Genomic DNA, 23,700 nt, shown 5'->3' with positions numbered 1-23,700 from the left:
ATCAACAAGAAACTGTATTGAGAGATGCTTCGGCTTGATAAAGCGCCGGTTCCATTGCGTTCACTCGGAGTTAAGATACCCACCAAAACGATGTTGCGCTATTATAAGTGCAGTGTTTGTGCTACACAACATGGCTATTGAGTTCGGGACGCCACTCGAAGACGACTATGAGGGCGATGACAATGGTGACAATGATTGGACATTCACAACGTAGCCGAACCCCACAATGCCAAGTTAAAAAGAGACAGGATAATTCAGAGATTCTTTGGACAGTAACTCAGCAGACTCAGCGTACATTCCATCAAAGTTTTCAAATAACAACAGAGATATACATTCTGAGAGCTCAATGTTATAATTCCAATACAGTTCCTGTACACTGCAATAATATTGTTGAATATTACATTAAAGATATTTTACTGTAATTAACTTGAATAAACATACTCATTTCATACATAACGTGACTGTAAAGTAAGGTTTAAATGTAGTTGAAACATATCACTTTAAAGTTCAGTACAGTTGAGAATGCGCATATTACTTAGTCTGCATATCTCAGTTCAACACTCAGGAAGAATAGGAAGAGTGTAAATGTCGGGCTGTTCAAGTCTTCTTTCCAGCAGCTTGATCTCCACTTGAATCTTAATGGTCTCCGCTCTTGCTCTCTCAGTTCCAACGTGTGCTCTCTCAGTCTGTGCTTTGGCCCTCTCGATCTCCTGAGCTAGCAGCTGCTGGTAGAGGTCATCATCAGTGGCCTTTCGCTTCGTGAGACGCGGCGCACTCTTGTCTAAAAGGAGGGTGCATGGTGTAAAAATTATTTGCAAATGTTAAACCGATAATTCATTAAGACATTCATGTCCTTAACATTTATAGATCGACAAAATTGTAAAATTGTAAATCAATGTAAAATCAATATCCAAAAAATAAAATAAAATAGAAATGTTTGTTTTTCTGTGGGGTTTCGAACCAAGGTCACCAGTACAGAAGGCGACGTAACTAACCACTAGACCAATTATCTCCCTTGAATCAAGTAGACAAAAATTTTCTACAGTATTGTTTTTTTATATGTTGTCGAGTTGTGACAATCTATATATTTGAGACAAACAAGAATATACTTTATGGTGTAAAAACCCCAATTCAACTAGACCCATAGCCTTGAACAAATTTAGTAGATCTACTAAATTCTATCATTTGAAGATATGATAGATATAAATTTGCACTACTATGAACAAATCAATGTTCGTAAATTTATATGCGTAAATAGATTGATAAATGTTCGTAAACTGAACTAATCTACATTGGTAGATGTAGATCTGCTAATAAGAAAACAATTAAAAACATGGCCAGGACCTAGCCTACATACCATATTCAGAAGACTGAGGGGTGGTGTCAGGACATTGGGGAGCAGTCACTGTCGTTGTTGATGTCCCGACTGTCGTTGCTGATGTTCCGACGGTCGTTGCTGATGACTGGAGTACTGACGAAGTTGATGGTTCAGGGAAATCTGATGATGCCCGTGATATCTGTGAAAACGGTGCCGAAACAGTATGGCCAGATTCTACACCTTCCTCTATACCGACAAGAGACGATGACTCTGTACCGATAATGTCTAAAACCCAGGACGTGTAAGCCGAGTCTTTGTGTTGAGGACCGCCTCCAGTTGTTGGGTTTTTATGCGCAGCAATGTCTTTCTTAGCTTTTCTCAAAAGATCCTTCCACTTTTTCTTTACTTCATCCAAATCCCGGGTTATGCCAGACGATCTCGAGTTGATCAGATTTGTAATTTTCTTCCAAACGTCTTGTTTACGCCGATTAGTTATGTTGTTTGAAAGTCTGGAGATGAGAAGTTCCTTATTGTCTCCGTACATCTCCAAAAGACATATTATTTCATCATCTGTAAAAGTTGGGTTTTCTCGGTTTTCTTTGACCTTCCATGATTACGGCTGCAACGAATGTCCCGCGAAGTTGTTTCGCGCCATTTCCCGGTGGTATAAAAACGTTTGTAAATCTAAAAATAGCACACTGCGCCTCTACGTAAATCCGTTAAGCCGGGCGTAGTAACGCCTGGGCTTAACCGACGTTGTGCATGACGTGTAAGAGCAGGGCGCTGCTAAGCCCGACGTAGTGTGTTACGCCTGACGTTAGCTACGCCCGACATGTGCATACGGCCACAAGTCTCCTGTGTGGTTGTCTTGTTTGTTTTCCGACGTCGACAATGGCTCAGGTGCTGTACATAACATCTCCAGAGATAATGCTCTATTTTGATCACCACACTAGGTCGGACAATATCTTCACCATTCCAGGGGCAACATACCCATGGTGCTTAGAACGTCGTTTGTAAGCAAGCCGTTGCTTTACTTAATCATCTTTTAGTGTTGAAGAGGACCTGATACCTGAACAATGACTACATTCACTTTACATATATGTACTGTGATATAATAGACAACAGTAACACATTGTAATTTAATGCAAAACAAGTGTTACCACGTAACCAAATTGTACAACATTGAAGATGAGTCGGTCGTCTTTCAACATTATCGTTTTTCACAAAAACTAAAACGTTTATGCACTACATCTAGCTTGCCATCGGTGAATGTGCCGGCATTCTACGTCTGTTACATAATTCCTACATAAATCGTTAATACATGTCCAACCACTTCCACTCTTTCCACCTATCGACATGATCGACATGATCGATACCATATCCAAATACGTCACGAAGAATAAAGCAATTGGCATTTTTAATTCTGTTTGAAATTCTGTTTTCTATGACATCATCTGCTCATTGTAAGGCAAGTATACTGCATCGCAATTCTGGCCAGTTTTGACACATTACGAAATACACACAGTTAGTTTAGTTAACGTCAGAGTGAATTTTCAGCCATATTGCAGAGTGTTTATAAAATCACGTCACACGTACTCTTACACGAATCCCTGAATTCATCATACAGGTAATAAATATCAAATGGTCTTTGTCACCAATATCAAGTGTTTCAGTTAAATCTAAGGAAATATATCTGATGCCGCGCTGGGAAAGGACCACGTCGTTTGAAATGTAAACAAAGTCGAATTCTGATTTCACTCTGTGTATCTGTTCGCCTACTTTGTTGCATACACTTGCTCACTAGTTTTAGACCATGTACGGGAAAGGTATTGTAGCAAGCGATAGTTAACTAAAATAGGTGTAATCCAATGATTTCCGAGATTCATCACAACATATTATAGTTTCTGAAAGCGTGACGCCATGACTGATGAAAAATTCACGCACGGCGACGATGGAAGTTCTCCTCATTTCTGACTATTTCCCTGGTCACAATGAAAACAAAAAGAAAATAAGAACCAGCAGATTGTCAGAATGTTTCGGACTACTTACATGTCACATTTATGTATATACGTTGCTTGAAACAACGAAATTTCCCGTCGAAAAATCCGGCGTATTTTGAGAATGTCTCTTCTCGATAGTGATGTCATACGTACGTGAACATTATTGCACATATTTGGTATTTTCATTGACGTGAGGTTATGAATGAAAATACACACGATCAATCTGTCCTACTGCTTACATTTTCAGTTCTTATGCTTTTTTCGTATTAGCACAAACTTTTCTCACGTGATTAATTTCATTATTATTATCTTTTGATTTGGGACTAGACAGGAGACCAGTCTAAATTCAAGTGGCACCAATAACGTCATAATCAAAGGGCGGTAACTCTGGCCTGTTTAGCTCGGCAAACAAGGACCACATGATGGCATAACATTTCAGCACTTATTTTGAGGGACGTTATACTTTCATTGTAAGAAAAATGAGTGTATAATTTCAAACATTGATATCAAATATTGAAAATATTTCATTTTGTTTCACATAAGAATAACTGTGATTTTATCGTGTACACTTCCCCTTTAAGATATACGATAAATCCTGTAAAGTAACACGTGACTTATATCCTGTAATGTGAGTGAGTGATCATCGTTTTACGCCGCATTCAGCAATTATCGCGACAAGGGGCAATTATTCGAACCTGAGTCTACAGCGTGACGAGGAGAAGCTTTAACCATTAGGCTACCCTACAAACCTCTGTAATGTAATGCGCGACATAAATCTTGTACAGTAATACATTGAGGCCCCTGATATGTATTATTCAATAAAAGTAGGAGGTGTTTTATTTGGGGTTCAACTACAGGAACATGCACCATTATCTATTTTGTTACGCTGATTCTCATCCGGCATTCCAAGCCACACTCTCAGAGTCTGGCACCTAATCGCCAGCACACAAAGTCAGCCATCTAACTCATTCAGCTACCGCGGCTGCCACAACAGTGTAAGTCGGACTTCTGGTAGTGTGGACCACGGACTTTGTGCACCCCTCTGATAAATGTAAATTGGCACGACTCTCACGGCCGAAAGCTATGAATACCCCTTTGTGGACTCAACCCAACAAATGTACTAGAATCTGTACTTCACTGACAAAGTGTAATCCCAGCTATAACGCTTTTAGCAGAGATTTCTGATGAATGTCTAAAGGGTTTTGTCGCTTCTATTTACAATATATTTGATGTTACTTTAACAGTGACAATACACAGAACAGTCTTGTACCTACGGAGTACTTGGCACTTATATCCATTTCAATATTCTCAGGTAGGTATCGCAATGTCGGTTGTTATGCTGCCACGTGTAGGCACACTACTGGTGGAGCATGTGTTTCCACGAGCTGGCATTCTGTCAAACACTTGAGTCGGGCTATATTACCACGTTTACCCGGCGGCGAGGCAGTCGTCCTCTTAGCTGCGCGCTACACAGTACACGTGCACAATGGAGGTACCAACTATTATATTCATCAGTCTCGTGCTCTGCGGTGCCAAAGACGTACAGGCTGATGCCAGTTTGGTCAGAGTTGGATACACGGGTTGGCCAGGTTGAAAGAGATATTGATGCATGGAAACGCACAACTGGTGGTAATCAGATTAGAATGATTAAGGACTTTAAAAAGTTTGAGTCGTCACTGAAAGAAGAACTGACCGGAACATTCGTCCCTACCCTGATAAGGCGTCTAGTCAACCAAGCTATTACTGACATCCTGACAGAAAAGTATATTAGCAATATTATCAGCCGACGTGTTCTCCATGAAGTTGACAGCCTGAAAGCTGACTTCATGACGCTGAATACACGTTGTGTGATGATGAGAAACGAGGTTGAATCGTGCATGGATGGCCTACAGAAAATCCAGCAGAAGTTACCCACAGACATGCAGAGTTTAACCTCTCAACTGAACCAGACCAAAGAAGATCTGCTTGATACAAAGGAAGTAATCAGTGGACTTACAGAGGACTTTATTACGCTGAATACAAGTTGTGGTATGAGGAAAGAGGTAAAACCTAGTGATGGAAATGAAGGTTCGTCATTGTCGCAGGTGTCACCCACGACTCCAACCACGACGTATCCTGGAACTACAACAGGTGAGACTGTTTGCAGAGCTTTGTCGCTTAATTAACAATCTATCTTGATAGTACAACCGTCAGATATGAGAATAAGAAGTTAAGTATAGGGGTTTACAAGGCATGTAAACGTTGGGTCAGAAGGTAAAACCAGCCTAGGGCTTACAAGGCATGTAAACGTTGGGTTAGCAGGTAAAGCCAGCCTAGGGCTCACAAGGCATGTAAACGTTGGGTTAGCAGGTAAAGCCAACCTAGGGCTCACAAGGCATGTAAACGTTGGGTTAGCAGGTAAAGTCAGCCCAGGGCTCACAAGGCATGTAAACGTTGGGTCAGAAGGTAAAGTCAGCCTAGGGCTCACAAGGCATGTAAACGTTGGGTTAGCAGGTAAATCCAGCCCTGGGTTCACAATGCATGTAAACGTTGGGTTAGCAGGTAAATCCAGCATAGGGCTTACAATGCATGTAAACGTTGGGTTAGCAGGTAAAGCCAGCCTAGGGCTTACAAGGCCTGTAAACGTTGGGTTAGCAGGTAAAGTCAGCATAGGGTTTACAAGGCATGTAAACGTTCGGTTAGCAGGTAAAGTCAGCCCAGGGCTCACAAGGCATGTAAACGTTGGGTTAGAAGGTAAAGCCAGCCTAGGGCTCACAAGGCCTGTAAACGTTGGGTTAGCAGGTAAAGTCAGCATAGGGTTTACAAGGCATGTAAACGTTCGGTTAGCAGCTAAAGTCAGCCCAGGGCTCACAAGGCATGTAAACGTTGGGTTAGAAGGTAAAGTCAGCCCAGGGCTCACAAGGCATGTAAACGTTGGGTTAGCAGGTAAAGTCAGCATAGGGCTCACAAGGCATGTAAACGTTGGGTTAGCAGGTAAAGTCAGCCTAGGGTTCATAGGGCATGTAAACGTTGGGTTAGCAGGTAAAGTCAGCCTAGGGCTCACAAGGCATATAAACGTTGGGTTAGCAGGTAAATCCAGCATATGACTCACAAGGCATATAAACGTTGGGTTAGCAGGTAAAGTCAGCATCGGGATCACAAGGCATGTAAACGTTGGGTTAGCAGGTAAAGTCAGCACAGGGCTCACAAGGCATATAAACGTTGGGTTAGCAGGTAAAGTCAGCCTAGGGCGCACAAGGCATGTAAACGTTGGGTTAGCAGGTATAGTCAGCCTAGGGCTCACAAGGCATGTAAACGTTGGGTTAGCAGGTAAAGTCAGCCCAGGGCTTACAAGGCATGTGAACGTTGGGTTTAGCAGGTAAGGTCAGCCTAGGGTCTTGAAACCGTGTAATCGCTGGGTTAACGGGTGATGCCAACACAAGGTTTACAATAAAGATATCGCATTTTGCTGTCAAAGAACATGATCTGATGATGATAAACAGTTGAATTTAACCTCATCAGGATACTGAAATCAAGCAAATTATACCATAACAATCCGTATGAAAAATGCGCTCGCTCAGTAACAACCCGGAAAATGTCATGTAACAATCCGTTGTATCTAAAATGCACCCCTCTCTCAGAAAACATGTATTTACGCATTAACCAATGACAGTATTTCATTTATGTTTGACTTATCGTTTAATAGAATGATTTTTGCAAATCAAAGTATGTACAACTTTAATTAAGATTATTTGAATAGAAAATAATTGTCGCTTTACTAAGTCAAGAAAAGATTTAAGAGGTAACATTTTTTGAAATACACAATGCCATTTTAGAAAGTGGTCAAATGTAACATATGTTATATTTGGGATTACACTTTCTTAGAAAAGTACGGATTCGAACCTACACCCTCAGAGTCAGGCACCTAATCGCCAGCAAAAATGGATTGAAGCCCATTTCTGGTGTCCTCCGCCGTGATATTGCTGGAATATTGCTAAAAGCGGCGTAAAACCAAACTCAGTCAGTCAGTCAGTCAGTCAGTCAGTCAGTCCACAAAAATGGAAGTTGGACAACTGGCAGTCTAGACTGCGGACTTTGTGTACCCCTCTGATAAGTGTTAATTGGCACGGCCGAAAGCTATGAAATACACAATGCCATTTTAGAAAGTGGTGCCAGCTGTAGTGTCTACGTTAAACGATATTGGCAGACTAAGAGAATGGACTGAATTTCATCGAGTGCTTGCTGATAATAAACATTTCCTACCGATAATATTGCTTTCCAATGGTTCGCCGATGTTACACAGTGGTTTTCTGCAAGAACAACAACAAATATGAGATACAGTAAACAGGTAACAACCCGTAACATGCACGTTCACAATCCGGAACCGGTTAGTACAATCCGTTACCAAACAATTACTCCCTCCCCCTAATCAACATCAATTATCAACAACTAAAACAATCATAAGTGTTAGTCTGATATGAAATTTTCAAAGAATAATGATTAAAGTTTTCGATGGTATAAGATACACTGGATTATTTTGTCCACATTAGGATATTTTAAGTTTTCTTTCCATTGAGAGACATTGAGCCTACACAACTCAGCAACGATTTTGCCTTAAACATTAATTGCCATGATTAATGACAGCAAAAATGACCATTCCGTAATGATGCATCATCATGTTTACACCAAAGTGCACTTTCACGACTATAAAAGGTAAAATAAAATTTTCCTGAGCTAAACTAAATACCTACCCAACACGGAAGTTCCCATAACAATCCGTTGTGTTCCCCATAACACTCCGGAATTCCAGTAACAATCACGTCACCAAAGGCGCGTATTATAGGGTGTGGACCTGACAAAGTAAAAGAATCTCAGTATGGCAGAAACCTGAACTTCAGGGTGAATGAAACCCTACACTAGATAATAAACCCTTTCTTTCCTTGTCCATGAATGCCAACATTTGTTGAATGCCCTGGTAGTGGAGCTAAATCGCCCTTTCATGATTAACACCACACCAACTGGTTTTCCAAGCATGGAGGAGGTTACCCCGGGGAGTCAGGCAGTAGAAGACTGCAAACTGTGTATTTCGTTTTTGAATTACTTCACTAATTACCGAACTGTCTGCTTGCAGAAGTTTATGTGTCTGACAACTTCTAAAACATATCACCGCGTTATAATTACAATTGCCTGATGGCTAGATAAACGCTGCAGCTAGCATGTACAGATTACAGCCACAAACCGATGTTTTACTTTCATTTCCCAATAATCATGACATAAAATTAACAGGGAACTGACTATTATTCTGGATATTAAGGATGCGGTATCTAAACATAAATATCTATTTCACACCTTGACTGAGTTGGGGAACACCTGTCTGCACTTAGCACAACAGGCTCAGAATGCACAGGTTGTGTTTCAAGGTAACATTTAGTGTTTTACCCTCACTGGAAGTACGTTTATGGTTTGGTTGACAGAATCATCGCAGCTTACATATTTCTAAGCCTCTGGGGTCTAAGGATATCCACATATAACACGCATTGAAAGGGTAAATTTATAATTTGGTAAACAAATATTAGGAGCTGTGTGATGCAAACAATCGGTGAATTAGGGAAGTACCTGATATGGTTATACAATTGTTGTCCAAGCCATGGCATAGGTAATTTATTAATACAAAATCAGTTGTCATATGTTGCTTTCATCTGACAAAACCGGAGGGCAAACATGGGTCGGATAGAAATATTTCGATAGATCTACAGAGTTGTTGGTATGGGTGCTGTTGTACAAAAACAACCTTAGCGCTAAGACTACCTTAAGTCTATGTTAAGCTATGGGAGTTACGGCCACCTTAGCGCTAAGATTGCTTTGTACAACGGCACCCAGTACAAGCAATCGAGCCGCGCCAGACTTTCACGTACTCCTGACCTGACATGTCACAATGACGTCATAGCCGGCAGCTTTGCGGTCGTAGTGTCGCCAGTCAAGGCATTTCATAACTAGCAGGGAGATGTGTCGCTCGTGTTAGGACGTTATTGGAGGGTAAGTTCTCAGTTTCTGCTTTTAACTAATTAAGGAAATTGATGAAATAGTGTAAATGTACATTGTACAACTGCTGTTAAGCAGTATGAAAGTTATAAGAACCAAGTGCTTGCTTCACACAATTTTACACCCAGACGTTTGTTTAGCCTGTCATCGGGCGGGGATGAAGGAAGGTCTGGGTAAACAACGATGCGTTTCACCTGATAGACTTGTTATATTTGTAACATATGTTATATTTGGGATTACACTTTGTTATATTTGATCAAATTATGTGCTTGTAAGTTTCATCCTTTACAACTGTCACGGAAGATTTTATGAGATTATTTCAAATCTGTCCAGTCAAGTAACGGATGTGTTTCTTGTGCATATCTTTTATTCTTCGTCAATGAATAACTGCATTGCATTAAAATACATCCCCGCTACAGCACACGGCCAAAACTATCAGCTTATTGTTTAAGCTTGCGTGCTTCTCTATATATAAGACGCGCTGTGCGCGTCACTTACTGCCGAAGGCAGAAACAAGCGACTTCGGCTTCCGGGTGCGGGGACCCGTAAAGTGCAGTTTACCCAATGTTTACATTGAAGGCCTGTAGCTTTGCTCTTTTAACGCAGAACCCTTTATGTGGAACACATGCTTTTCTGCAACATTTTAAAAATATGCTATGGAATGTAGATTAAGGAAGGGCAAATGTGCTTTGTTCTCGTTATTTCTAACATTGAAACAGGCGGAATGTTAATCACTCAGACAGTCGACATTTCAATCTTTACTACCACACAATGCCACGTACGCGTACACTTTGTTCGTTATCAAAGCACATTGCTTCCAACAACAAGTACGGTTGTGTCAGCTACAATTTCCGCCTCAGATAGTAGTGTGAGAATTGTACTGCCGCCGTCACTCGGTATGAGTGCTTGACAGAGTTTGCCTGACACTATCTTTAAACTGTGTTGCACAAACACCGCGTCAATTGCCATGCTGCCCTTCTCACTGCCTGAAGTATAATCTGCTTCACATTAGAATTTTCGGAATTGCCTAAAATACCATGTACATTAAACAGGGAGGGTGGAGTGGGGACATCAAGGAAAGGCAGTTTTGAATTCCAGTCACGATTAATGAAGTCTAAACTGATGGTGATTCCATAAAGAGGAATTATGAGTAGGTATAAGTGCAGACGGTTTTGTTTGTTTATCTATTTTTTCTTTCAGTGTAATAAGGTGAATAATCATGGATACGAAGTCCCCGTAGAATATGATCGCCCCTAACCTAACCCTAACCCTGGGGGCGAACAGATTCTTGAGTTTCACCGTTCATGTTATGTTCAAAACAAAATAACAATCTATTCAGTTACAACATTTCAACAAAGCGGAGGATCTCAGCTTTTAACACACAGCCATTGCACAGCTTATTACATTTTCAGATTCAAACTGTAAAAATAAATTAAGAAGTGTTCCTTTTTTTCCTGCAGAGACACGCGGTCGTGATGAACAGGTATCTCAATCAAATCAAACCATATATATTTAATACCTCTGCTATAACAGATGTATTTAGAATTCATCAATACATAATATTAAAAAGCAAAACATGTGGACTTAGGGTAGTAGTTATAATGCTTATGCGCTATGTATATTTTTTTTTAACAACATATTCCCTGTTTCAGCCCCGACTAATACGAGCCCGAGAAAGACGGTTCCACCAGTGACGACACAAGACTCTGATCTACACGGTAGGTGGGAAAACTCAACGGGCAGGAAGCTCAGTCCTTAATTCTCCTTGCATTTAACACGCTGGTGTATATATAAATATACCCGTGGATATTCTGAGATAAGTATCGCCTATGGTATCCATCGACAATCATGTTGTCAATCACAGGATTTCATGAACCGGGTATTTATGTTGAGGTCGCCATCAGACAGCTGGAATACTGCTGAGCGTGGCGTTAAGCAACAAACAAATCACTGTGACATAAACTAACGTTTTATCTTATTACCCTAATATATACCAAACAACAGTTGTACTGACTTTATCAACTTGTAAAGTTCAACAAACATCAACACTCTCCACACGTACACAAAATATTGCTACAACTCTGGCTCTAACAGAAAGTTACGTATTCAACACACCATCCATAATTCCTGAAACCATACGTTGACATTCCCGCCATGTTGTATTGTTGTCAGCCATGATGGAATTGTTTAAATGGTGTAGCAATGTCCGAGTCGCGTATCAACATGATGAAAATATTGTAGATGTGTGACAAAGATGTCTGATGTACACAGTTTACTTTGTGTTGCAGCGACTCCATCACAAGCAGACCGCCGCCTCTACTACGCCAGCGAGGACGGTGACCTGGAGAGAGTGAAGCGGATCCTGGCAGCGGGTCACGTGGACATCAACACTAGAGGAGGAGGGTACAGCAAGACACCAGTGATGATGGCAGCATATAGAGGACGCAGAGATGTGGTGGAGTTCCTGGTAGGTAGAGGGGCTGATGTGTCACTGGTGGACGTGGACGGTAACAACGTCCTTCACTGGGCCTGTCTGGGTGGACACCTGGAGATTGTGAAGCTTATCCTGTCCCTGAACGAGCTGGACGTCAACGCCAGGAACAAGTACGGGCGGACAGCGGTCTTCTGGGCGAGACGCAGGGGACATCAGCGAGTGTTGCGTCTCCTGGTGTCACGTGGTGGACACTGAAGTCAGTGTTGGTGTGGGACAGTGACGGTGCACATGTCGTTACTGACACTGACGTGGTGTGTGCCGTCAACGTTGTCGTGTGTCACCATTCGGGTGATTCCCTTTTTCTTTGTGAATATAAATAAAACTTGTTGAAAGTATTTTCAGACATTTTGTCTTTTGATGTGTTTAGAACCTCACGTGATCAGGTAAGAAAACTGTGAAGTGCTTGTAAACATAAACGGTGAGTGATTGTACGTAAACGTCGCCAGTCTTAACATAATTCTGTGTTAATTTTGTTCCGAGAATATCGCGAATTGTGAAACAGACAACAACAAACTGTTTGTTTACGTGTCGCTGCACTCTGTGACCTCAGACTGAGCCGAGGTTCACCCAGTTGAAGTGACGCCATTTGCACAGTGACAGTGACGTCACACTGCTGGTGACGTCACAAATATACACTGAGGTGCCCGGCCGTCTTCTCAGCCAGATAGGACATAGAGCATGCCATACAACATATATTTGTCAAATACCATCATGTGGTCGGGAAGGAAACGTTTGATCATTTAACAAAGGAAGAATGGACATTTGTAGCTGATTACTGCTGAAATTTAACCCTTTTACGATTGAACACACATTATACAAAATCAAACACATAACAATCATCACCCAAATCATCTCAGCTTTATTAATTCAGTGTATGCCAGGAAGACAAATATTTCCCCCAGTTCTCTGTTTCTTGTTGTAACATTGCTATTTAGACAAAGTACAATTGCTGATAAGGCCAGTAAGAATTATATACTTCGTAAATCTCGCCATTTTTGACTAATGAAGCCATTCGCGGCATCGTTTACTGTATGTTGCAAATGTAAATATCGGATAATTACCCGTTGAACTGAATTGAAAAATTGTCTATTAGAGATCACTGGTATGTGGTCTTTTTTAACAAATCGACAATGGTTATTCTGAAACGTCGCCTTTACCCTGAAATCGATTGTTCTGTCTCGGAAGTAGGCAAACAGAAACGCCGATGTGAGATCTCCGTTATGTTTGATGGTGTTTACAGAATCATGTTTCACGTAAGCTGGTCATGAGACGCCTGTTACGTCATAAATATTTTACACCCAGCTGCAACGCACACCCCCCTGAATTCCTGATGCATTTAAAATCATTTGCCTGATGGTCTTTGTCACCAGTTCAAACAGTATTTTTGATATTAACCCCCTGAATGCCCTTCAAATTATGCTGATGATATTAACCCCCTGGATTCCGTTGAAATAATGTTTATGATATTAAACCCCTGGATGCCGTTCAAATAATGCTGATGGTATTAACCACCTGAATGCCGTTCAAATAGTGTTGATGATATGAACCCCTGGATGCCGTTCAAATAATGTTGATGATATTAACCCCCTGGATGCCGTTCAAATAATGTTGATGATATTAACCCCTGGGTGCCGTTCAAATAGTGTTGATGACATTAACCATCTGGATGCCGTTCAAATAATGTTGAAGATATTACCCCCTGGATGCCGTTCAAATGTTGTTGATGATATTAACCCCTGGATGCCGTTCAAAAAGTGTTGATGATATTAACCCCCTGGATGCCGTTCAAATAATGTTGATGATATTAACCTCATGGATGCCGTTCAAATAGTGTTGATGACATTAAACCCTGGATGCTGTTCAAGAAGTGTTGATGATATCAACTTCCTGGATGCCGTTGAAATAGTGTTGATGATATTAACCCCCTGGATGCCGTTCAAATAATGTTGATGATATTAACCCCCTGGATGCCGTTCAAATAATGTTGACATTAACCCCTGGATGCCGTTCAAATAGTGTTGATGATATGAACCCCCTGGATGCCGTTCAAATAATGTTGATGATATAAACCCCTGGATGCCGTTCAAATAGTGTTGATGATATTAACCCCCTGGGTGCCGAGTTGTGTTTTCTTTGTTCTGACACACAAGCCTGAAAAGTGAACGTTGTGCGAAAGTCGTACTCGCGCAGCCCTAAATGTACCTCTGACTATAAAAGGGCACGGTAATGTCGAATATTTAATTAAATTCCCGATCTGATGTATCCGTGAAGATCCGGGTTAGACCTGATCTAACTGGAATCCTGCTAAACTAAACTCACTCACTCATTCCATAAGCGACGTTTGTTTGGTTGTTGTTCAATAGTATTCCTGCTATATGGCGGCGGTCTGTAAATAATCCAGTCTGGACCAGACAATCCAGTGATCAACATCATGAGCATCGATCTACGCAATTGGAAATTGATGACACATGTCAACCAAGTCAGCGAGCCTGACCACCCGATCCCGTTAGTCTCCTCTGACGGCAAGCATAGGTTACTGAAGGCCAATATTCAAACCCGGATCTTCACGGGTATAAACCTATCCGAAGAAATAAATTCAAATATTGACTGTAAATACCAAGCCGGCCTTAAAAGTTGTCCGAAATTTTGTTATGGGTGAAAAAAAAAACAAGAAAAAACCCCAAAAGCCCCCAGTAAAATTAATGTCTCCAAAGCACTGCGCGACGATATCTGTTTTCGTCCTCATGGAATGTGTGACGGAACCAAATAATGTCCAGTTGTATCTGTTGTTCACGATGAACAAAACTATTCCAAAGCAACGATCCACTTTGTAACCGGATGCGTTGTAGTGTCACAAATTACAGGAAATATTAATATCACACAACATGAGAATTCATGCAACAGTGAAAAGGATGGTCCTGCCCCATATCTACATAAGTTCTTAGATTCCCATATTCCGCTGTTTTTTGTAGATGTATTCTGAGTAATTTTTCATCATCATTAACAGAGTACAAGTCACATCTTCAAATGTAAAGAAATTCCTGAAAACATTACACCATGGTTTGCTTTATGGAGTATTTATGTTTTTGCGACGTCAGAAAAGTCGACATTTGTATGTTCATTGATCAACATAAGTACCTCACATAATTCCGTTAATTATATAGAAGGCTTCGTTTTGGCTGCCATTCTTTCCACAGAACATGAAATGAATGAATTACGATTTAAATAGTGCCCTTATAGATAAACAGTTACCAATAGACAGTTTGATTATGTATCTTAATTTAACGTAAATGAAACGAAATGGTTCAAAACACAGGAATATATTTTCAGTTATAGGAGTTTTCTTTATTCATGATGATGTGGTTATTTCTTTTCAAAAGTAATGAAAGATGCCAAAAATAGTTCCTTTTGTGTGGATTTTTCAGAATAACTATTTAAGGATGGAGCAAAGGAATATTAAATATTGAATACTGGACATTATGTACTAAAGCACGTGTTGCAGTTATGCCTACTTTTCACCTAGGGGCTAAAAATATGGGCTAAAAATATGGTTTGCTGCGCTAAATGTGTCACTTTCATCTGTAAATATTGTGTAAACAAGCAAAAAAAAATGCTAAGGATAAAAGACCAGAACATATAGCCTATGTCCATCTATGGCATCATATTATCATATTGAATAAGGCTAAATGTTATAATTTTTCATCTGAGGAAGGAGTATATCTATACCCTGAAACGTTGTGTTCCCGATAACGAAGACGTTGACATTCAAAAAACTCTCCTTCTTATGTTAATGGCTTCTAAATGACATTCAAAGACCTGAAGACTTAATGTAGGTACTGAAATTAGCTCGCGAAAAAATATCTGAAATATACGTAAAATGTACATTATCATACTTCAACTGATGGTATGCTTAGCTTGATAGTATTGTCCAAGAGCGTTCGTTGTGGTACTTTCGGATGGTAGTTCAAGAGGCGGAAGACAAAAGTCAGCAGTATAGTTGACGTCAGCAGCAGCCATGTTTATTATGGTTTGGGAATAATGGTAGAAATGGTTATAAGATGGAAATCACGTGACAGAACGCACATCGGGACCGAGTGGCCAATGTTCCCGATGTGGAGACCCGTTCTGTCACTTACATACATTCAGAAGTCGGACGGCGATTCTTCATCGTCGACGTAGTCGTTGGTGAGGCGACGGCCTTGGCCGACGCCCCGACTAGCCGCACAGTCCGTCCGCTTCGGTGGATGGTCTGGGCCCGTTTCCTCGCCTCGTCTCTGACTGGTCTCCCTGTTTGGTCTCCCTGAGTGACCATGTGAGTCGGGTTTTATGCATAGGGACATTACGCCACGTTGTGCAAGGTCGTTAAGAATTAAGGGTCCTGCCCTGAGGGGGGTTTATGATAAAAGGGCTACACCGAATGATTGCTGAATACATTACACAGACAAAGGGGATAGAATTTCGGTACACTTTTGATATATATGGAAACAATTATGTTGTTTGAATGTATGAAGTTTTACAGAAACTTATTGAAATGGTTTACTCTATGACAGTATGACTGTGTTTAATCTTATTCAACCGACTTCCAACTCAAACAAATTGCCAAATATGTACAACAAAGTTGAGATACTACATCACTATCAATGACAGTGTTGTTTCTTTGTGTGTTTTTTTTACAAAATGGCGACTTCACTGACTTCTCAGGATTTGGCGAGGGTCCTTTCTTTGATTCAGGAATAGTTTGTGGTGTAAGTAATGAGAAACACCCTGACTGCCTACGTATTGCTATTTGCTTTTGTTTTTTTAGTGAAGTAAGGAATGTCGATGAATTCCGTTGTCGTTGCATCGTTTATTTTGCATCAGTCACGGCGGACGGAAACACTGACAATTTTGTTTGAATTCACCAAATCATTGTAATGTCTCTGTTTTTAATTACCTAACTCTTGCTACAAAATCTATTCTGTGCGTCTACTGAAAATACCGAGACAACGAATGCATTGAATTGACGAATGGATGTCTGACAATTTGAGAAAATGTTACACAGTGTAAAAAATGGATTGTTCTGCGTTTACATATCAAACAAGCGCAGTCTGACGAACAGAATGTTCGTTTTCGCACCAAATATATTTCGTTTGATATCATTTGGACACTTGGTATTGCTGACAAAGACCATTTGTTATTTTATTCTCAAATGTATGAGGAATTCAAGGATGCATTTGTCGCATCTGAACGTGAAATATATGTGACGTAATGCAAAAGTGATTTTTTTCCCTATTAAATAACCAATGTTTGCATTTGGCAACATACATAAAACAAGCCAGTTAATCGCGGTTTCGTTATCTGTCACAAATGGCGACATTTAGTACGTACCCAATTTTGAAAAGTCATTTTCAGTACTTTTGCTTTGCCGAAGATGATAGTGGATGGTATCAATACACAGGAAGTTTTGGTTAAAATGAAAAAAAGAAAGACCAATAACATGACACAGATTGGCAAAGTGTTTACTTACATCATTCACTGATGTATAATAGTATATTCAATCCCCTAAACCACGGATGACTGAATATATAGTTCTTTAATAAAAAGTCAAAAGTAAAAGTATACTTTACTAAATGTAGAAGAATAATTTATTGCACCCCTGTTTAGAATGAAGAATTGTTCGTCTTTATGTTGTTTGATTAATATAGTGATGCCCAATGAATCGCCTGGTGCACGTTAGTATGAAACATTATATAATTTTCAGGTTCCATGTTCTATTACGTAATCCATATTACTCTGAAAGAAATAAATAGAAAAAAAACACACACACAACAACAACACATGTGCAACAATTAGTTGAACACATGACTCTAATAGTAAAGGAAACAGTAGACTCTAATAGTAAATGAAAGACATGATAGTAGACTCTAACAGTAAATGAAACCCATAACTGTAGAATCTAATAGTGAATGAAACGAATGACTGTAGACTCTCACAGTGACTGAAACAGTGAAACAGGAGATTGTGTGCGTTTCTGGGGATTTAAGTAGACCGTTTCAGATTAATCTATATAAACATATATCGATTGTCTCCTACAGGAAATCCTAAGTCCTACGTAGGAGATATTAAATCCTACGTAGGAGATACTATGTCATACGTAGGAGATACCAAGTTAGGAGATACTAACTCCTACGTAGGAGATACTAAGTCCTCGTAGGAGATACTAAGTCCTACGTAGGACATACTAAGTCCTACGTAGGAGATACCCACTTAGGATATACTAACTCCTACGTAGGAGATACTAAGTCCTACGTAGGAGATATTAAGTACTACGTAGGAAAAAGTAAGACCCAAAATTCTACCGTGGCCCTACTACGCTTCCGTAGGGAAGAATTGTTCGTCTTTATGTTGTTTGATAAATATAATAGTGATGCCAAATGAATCGCCTGGTGCACGTTAGTATAAAACATTATATAATTTTCAGGTTCCATGCTCTGTTACGTAATCCACATAACTCTGAAAGAAAAAAATAGAAAAAACCAAACCCACACACAAAACCCTAAAAACAAAACAAAACCAAGCCAAAAATAAAACCCTGCAAAAGTAGAACAAGTGGAAATATCCGACAATGTTTAGCTGATTTCATATACAGTGACTACCAAATAATGTTATGGAGATTAAGCTACAGGTTTTGGCATATGAAGTCGCAAAATGGATTTATAATAGCTCTTATCTTATTCAAAACCGAACGCGTTAGTGGCCCCGCCTTTTAAAGTCTCCAGTGGTATCGCCCCACGTCAGATGATAGGTGGTTAAACTGTAACTACAAAAACAAACACCGAATTCTGTGATAACAAATAACGTCTTGTTTATTCACTGCATTAATCGCCCATGAAAAAAAAGATAAATAAAAAAAACAAAATATATCAAAGATTTAAAAAGGGATAGTTGACATTTAAAAATTCCGCTGTATATCCTTACCCACCCAAATAATAGCAGTGACCTCATGATTTTGACCTACTCACGTAAGTAATTGCATTTAACGTGACGTTGCTATTGGAAATTTGAAAAAAATGGTGTGGAATATCTAGTCATCTATATCTGATAATTGGTACCAAGAAGCGTTTAGAGTTCATGAGAATGTTAGATATTCCACACCATTTACATACATTAGGGACTATCGCCGTTCAAGCGACCGCCCCTATTGCAGTGGATATAGCGTCTGTCCGGAGAGTTGATAGTCGATCCAATGACTGTGACAAGACGTTGTGCAGGCAAGCTAGGAAATACCACCACACACGTCAAATGCACGTTGTGCAGGCTAGCTAGGAAATGCCACATCACACGTCAAATGCACGTTGTGCAGGCCAGCTAGGAAATACCACCACACACGTCAAATGCATGTTGTTGTAGAAGTTATATATCCCAGCGGGCTCATAACGTTGAGTCGTTTGTTGTTTGGTTGATCAACCTTTCCTAAACGTTGATTCAACGTTTATCATGCGACCAAAGCAAATTAGTCGAGATTCGTTTAGTTGTCAACATTGTTTCAACGTAAGGAACCAACAAAATGTCAACTAATTGTTTCCTTGGCAAATTTGATACATAATTTATATTGGTAATAGGCATCCAACTTAGCATCTATCATTTCTGAACATTAATTTCATAAAAGATCCAGATTGACTTAGTGACAGATATAATCTAATATATTGTGTGATTGTGCATCGATCAACGGACGGAAGTGTTACGTAAATCGCAATTGAAAATGAAAAATCAATGATTTTAGGTATAAAGTCATCAGTTATCCGAATTGCATTAAATTTGATATTTTCCCACAAAACTGTCAAAATTGTATAATTCCCGACAATTAAAAATTTTTGCTTTCAAACACATGCCAGATGTTGACCTTTCGATCGCTTCGTTTGGTCATATCTGGACATGCGCACAATTATCGCGCGCGCATAGGCAGTTAGTTGATCGTTATCAGTTCGGCGTTTCAGATTGGCGAAGTTCAACGAAATATCGTTCTATTTTCAACATCTTCACGGCATGCTGGTGTTTATTTGGTAAGTATTTCATTCATGTATGAGGAAAACGTAGGAATGTTGTTTAAATCTAGCAGGTCAATGTTACAGGAAACGCCGAATTAGGGCTGATGTTTATCTCACAAGGTTATCGGTATGTCACGTACGTGTTTCTCAATTTCGTGGAAGCCCGTATTTTCCATGAAGTTATTTTGTTATTTTTCATATATTTGCATGCACATATTTGGCATTTTGTTAATATATAGTCGAATAAGATTTCCTTTCGTACCCATCACCCGATTTGAATTTTGCAAATATACATTGTTAAATAATCAGTGAAGTACATCTATATAAGGGACCGTTCATAATTTATGGCTGGGGTGTGTGGGGTGGTGGTGGTGGTGATGATGATTTTAAGGGTGGGGGGTGTCAACCGTTTTGTTCAGGGGAGCTAGGGGGTCAGCAATTTCGTACACACGTACTATGTTTAAATTTATTAGAAATCATGGGAAGGTTCGGGGGGTGTCATTCATTGGTTTTGTACAAGGCATGCAGGGGGGGCACTTATTTTGCACATTCATTGGGAGGGGGGGAGAGAGAGGTAATTCACATCGTACACGCTTCTCCATATATATCATCATCACCCCCTAGCTATAACTTATGAACCGTCCCTAAGGGCAGCTAGAGGGGATGGAGAATGGCGAAAGGAAATCTTTCTCAGATCATGCAACGAAAGTTGGGCAAAACGGCAAGTTTTCTTCTAAGAATACAAGGTTGTATTCAATTATCTCTGGTAAGTTAATTACCAAATGCTCTTTGTCAGCATTTTCATCATGACCATAGCAAATAATATATGACAGTAAAGCATCGTCTAATTCATCATAATTCATAGTCTAATTGAATATTCAACTTGCAATTGAGAAATTTCTTTGAAAATGTTTAAGAAAACTTCCATTCCTTTAGTTAAAAATATAAATTGTTTACACTATAAAAGTACGGAGCACCTTTAGAATACAGCACCACAACTTCTCGTGAGGACGATCCCTACCTTAGGTCACGTGTCATTAAGAGAAGCAACCAGTTTGTGAGAACCCGTCACACGCTAAACCCGTGACCTTCGGATTGTTAGCCAGTAGCCCGACAGCTAACCTACTGAGCTACGTCCACACTGTTGCACACTGTGCAAATTTATCGAGTCATTCCTGTGACGTCATGGAAATGAACGGAAAGAGTCGAATAGGTCACGGGCAATTACGAAGGTTACGGGTAGACTTGGTGTCTTGTGATAATAATCTACGGACAATTGCCGAATGGACCCGATGCCATTTGGCACACTCGTCCCATTCCGTAATCTACAAGATAACGTGTGGCGTGGAATGAGCCGATATGCCTCAAACTGAAAAGGGTTGTTGACGTCAGGCGTCAGACGTAGATTTGGCGTTGCATGCATGAATGACGTGCTTTTATATAAATCAGTGATTTTGTGACATAAAAGTGATGTAGGGAACACTGTAAGGATAATGTGGATTGCACTAAGGAACGAGGGAGACATGAGCATGTGTAGTGACGGCACGGGGGTGAGTTAGCCTTCGAATCATTACTGAACAAATGTTGCGTGTGAAAGAGGCTTGAGTGCAAATTCCAGGTAAATTTCCATTAGCCCAAAATTTGTACATTAAACCATTTCATAGTGTACTTTCGACAACGTTTTTGGTTTTCCGTTTTTGTGTGAAAAAAGCATTAAAATGCAAAAGGAAAAACACCAATTAATGGTACTCACGTATTACACCGGACATGTACCTACTATATTGGATTAGGTCCCTAACCCTAAACCCTAACCCTAACCCTAATCCCTTGAAATAATCCTAATAAATAGAATGCATTGACCGAACCGGCAGTATTAAAATGCAAAAGGAACAACAACAAATGGTACTCACATATTACACCGGACATGTACCTGCTATATTGGATTAACCCTAACCCTAACCCTAACCCTTACCCTAATCCTAATCCTAATCCTAATCCTATCCCTAACCCTAACCCCTAAATCCTAAGCCCTAACCCTAGCCCTAACCTCTTGAATTAATCCTAATATGTAGAATGCATTGACTGAATCGGCACAAGCATGACTGACGTGTCCAGTGTAATACATTATTACCGCTTCGAAAAATACGATTCTAATAAAAAAAACTTTTCTATGTGATGGAGCAATTTACTGAATGACAAAAATGTATAAGTTGTGGTGCTGTATTCTAAAGGTACTCCGTACTTTTATAGTGTAAACAATTTATATTTTTAACTAAAGGAATGGAAGTTTTCTTAAACATTTTCAAAGAAAATCCTCAACTGCAAGTTGATTATTCAATTAGACTATGAATTATGATGAATTAGATGATGCTTTACTGTCATATATTATTTGCTATGGTCATGATGAAAATGCTGACAAAGAGCATTTGGTAATTAACTTACCAGAGATAATTGAATACAACCTCGTATTCTTAGAAGAAAACTTGCCGTTTTGCCCATCAACATTCATTCTTGACATCAAAACAAAACAATGGAAGTTTGTTGTTATTCTGTCAGATTTAGTTTTCCAGAAATGATTATTTCAAATTAAATAGGAGTTGTACTGATGTAGCAATTTCGCTAACACGAGTCATTAATTGTAACAAAAGCCAATTTTACATTAAATGATAAGAAAACAAAGTGGGTGGTAATGAAAGAGCATTATCATCTTTTTCTTAAACTTTGTGATGGATAACATTATGCTGGCAAACAAGTGAAATGTTAAAAACTTGTTACCTTAGCATTGCTCCTTTCACGTGATCCACAAATTGATGCCACCCAATCTTCGAAGATGAGATTTTTGCAAATTCCATTAAAAATAAATCTTATTTCTCATAATTAAATGTTCCTTACCAAATGACTTCTTTTATATGTAACATTTTAACCATTTAGAGATATAAATCATCACATCCCTTCCAAACCAGTGTAAGAATGAAAGTCTATGGGTGCAGCTCTGTTACTTGTCCCATCAAAGAATCATTAGTGAAGTTACACATTTTGTAAATAAATAAAAGTTCAAATAAATTATGTAAAATTTCACCCTTCACAAAGACTTACACAAGACATTTTGATGTGAATTTTCGTTGCATGATCTGAGAAAGATTTCCTTTCACCATTCTCTCATCCCCTCTAGCTGCCCTTAGGTACCGTTCATAATTTATGGCTAGGGGGTGATGATGATTTATATGGAGAAGCGTGTACAATGTGAATTACCTCTCAACCACCCCCATGAATGTGCAAAATAAGTGCCCCCTGCATGCCTTGTACAAAATCAATGAATGACACCCCCCAACCTTCCCATGATTTCTAATAAATTTAAACATAGTACGTGTGTACGAAATTGCATCCCCCTAGCTCCCCTGAACAAAACGGGTGAACCCCTCCCCTTAAAATCATCATCACCACCACCACCACCCCACACCCCCAGCCATAAATTATGAACGGTCCCTTATATAGATGTACTTCACTGATTATTTAACAATGTATATTTGCAAAATTCAAATCGGGTGATGGGTACGAAAGGAAATCTTATTCGACTATATATTAATAAAATGCCAAATATGTGCATGCAAATATATGAAAAGTAACAAAACAACTTCATGGAAAATACGGGCTTCCACGAAATTGAGAAACACGTACGTGACATACCGATAACCTTGTGAGATAAACATCAGCCCTAATTCGGCGTTTCCTGTAACATTGACCTGCTAGATTTAAACAATATTCCTACGTTTTCCTCATACATGAATGAAATACTTACCAAATAAACACCAGCATGCCGTGAAGATGTTGAAAATAGAA

The 23,700-nt window shown here is 39.6% G+C and overlaps 2 protein-coding genes across 2 annotated transcripts in view; one reads left to right on the top strand and one right to left on the bottom strand.

The window, feature by feature from the left end:
* Positions 1 to 219: 219 nt before the first annotated feature.
* LOC124274775 lies at positions 220 to 1,865 on the bottom strand. The gene is made up of 2 exons (XM_046710147.1): positions 1,358 to 1,865; positions 220 to 781 (listed from the first exon to the last, which is right to left on the bottom strand). The coding sequence occupies exons 1-2, from the start codon at positions 1,860 to 1,862 to the stop codon at positions 555 to 557; spliced, it is 732 nt and encodes a 243-aa protein (XP_046566103.1). The 5' UTR covers positions 1,863 to 1,865; the 3' UTR covers positions 220 to 554.
* A 3,020-nt stretch (positions 1,866 to 4,885) lies between these two features.
* LOC124274771 (histone-lysine N-methyltransferase EHMT1-like) overlaps positions 4,886 to 23,700 on the top strand; it is an 84,181-nt gene continuing 65,366 nt past the window's right edge. The window contains exons 1-2 of the mRNA XM_046710142.1: positions 4,886 to 5,448; positions 10,992 to 11,057. Coding sequence (XP_046566098.1) covers positions 4,962 to 5,448; positions 10,992 to 11,057 — 553 coding nt within the window. The 5' untranslated portion in view covers positions 4,886 to 4,961. The remainder of the gene's footprint in view (positions 5,449 to 10,991; positions 11,058 to 23,700) is intronic.

Source organism: Haliotis rubra, unplaced genomic scaffold (assembly GCF_003918875.1).
Source record: "Haliotis rubra isolate DU_JTF1 unplaced genomic scaffold, ASM391887v1 Scf194, whole genome shotgun sequence".
In the NCBI taxonomy this organism is placed as follows: domain Eukaryota; kingdom Metazoa; phylum Mollusca; class Gastropoda; order Lepetellida; family Haliotidae; genus Haliotis; species Haliotis rubra.
Note: the sequence above shows the minus strand (reverse complement) of the source record. Positions and strands in the feature narration are given on the sequence as shown.

Bases quoted from the DNA above. Each gene is read 5' to 3' on its own strand.
- LOC124274775 (XM_046710147.1), bottom strand. From the start codon at position 1,862: ATGTACGGAGACAATAAGGAACTTCTCATCTCCAGACTTTCAAACAAC. The intron at 782-1,357 runs GTATGTAGGCTA...CCCTCCTTTTAG, and splicing joins CCCTCAGTCTTCTGAATATG to ACAAGAGTGCGCCGCGTCTC.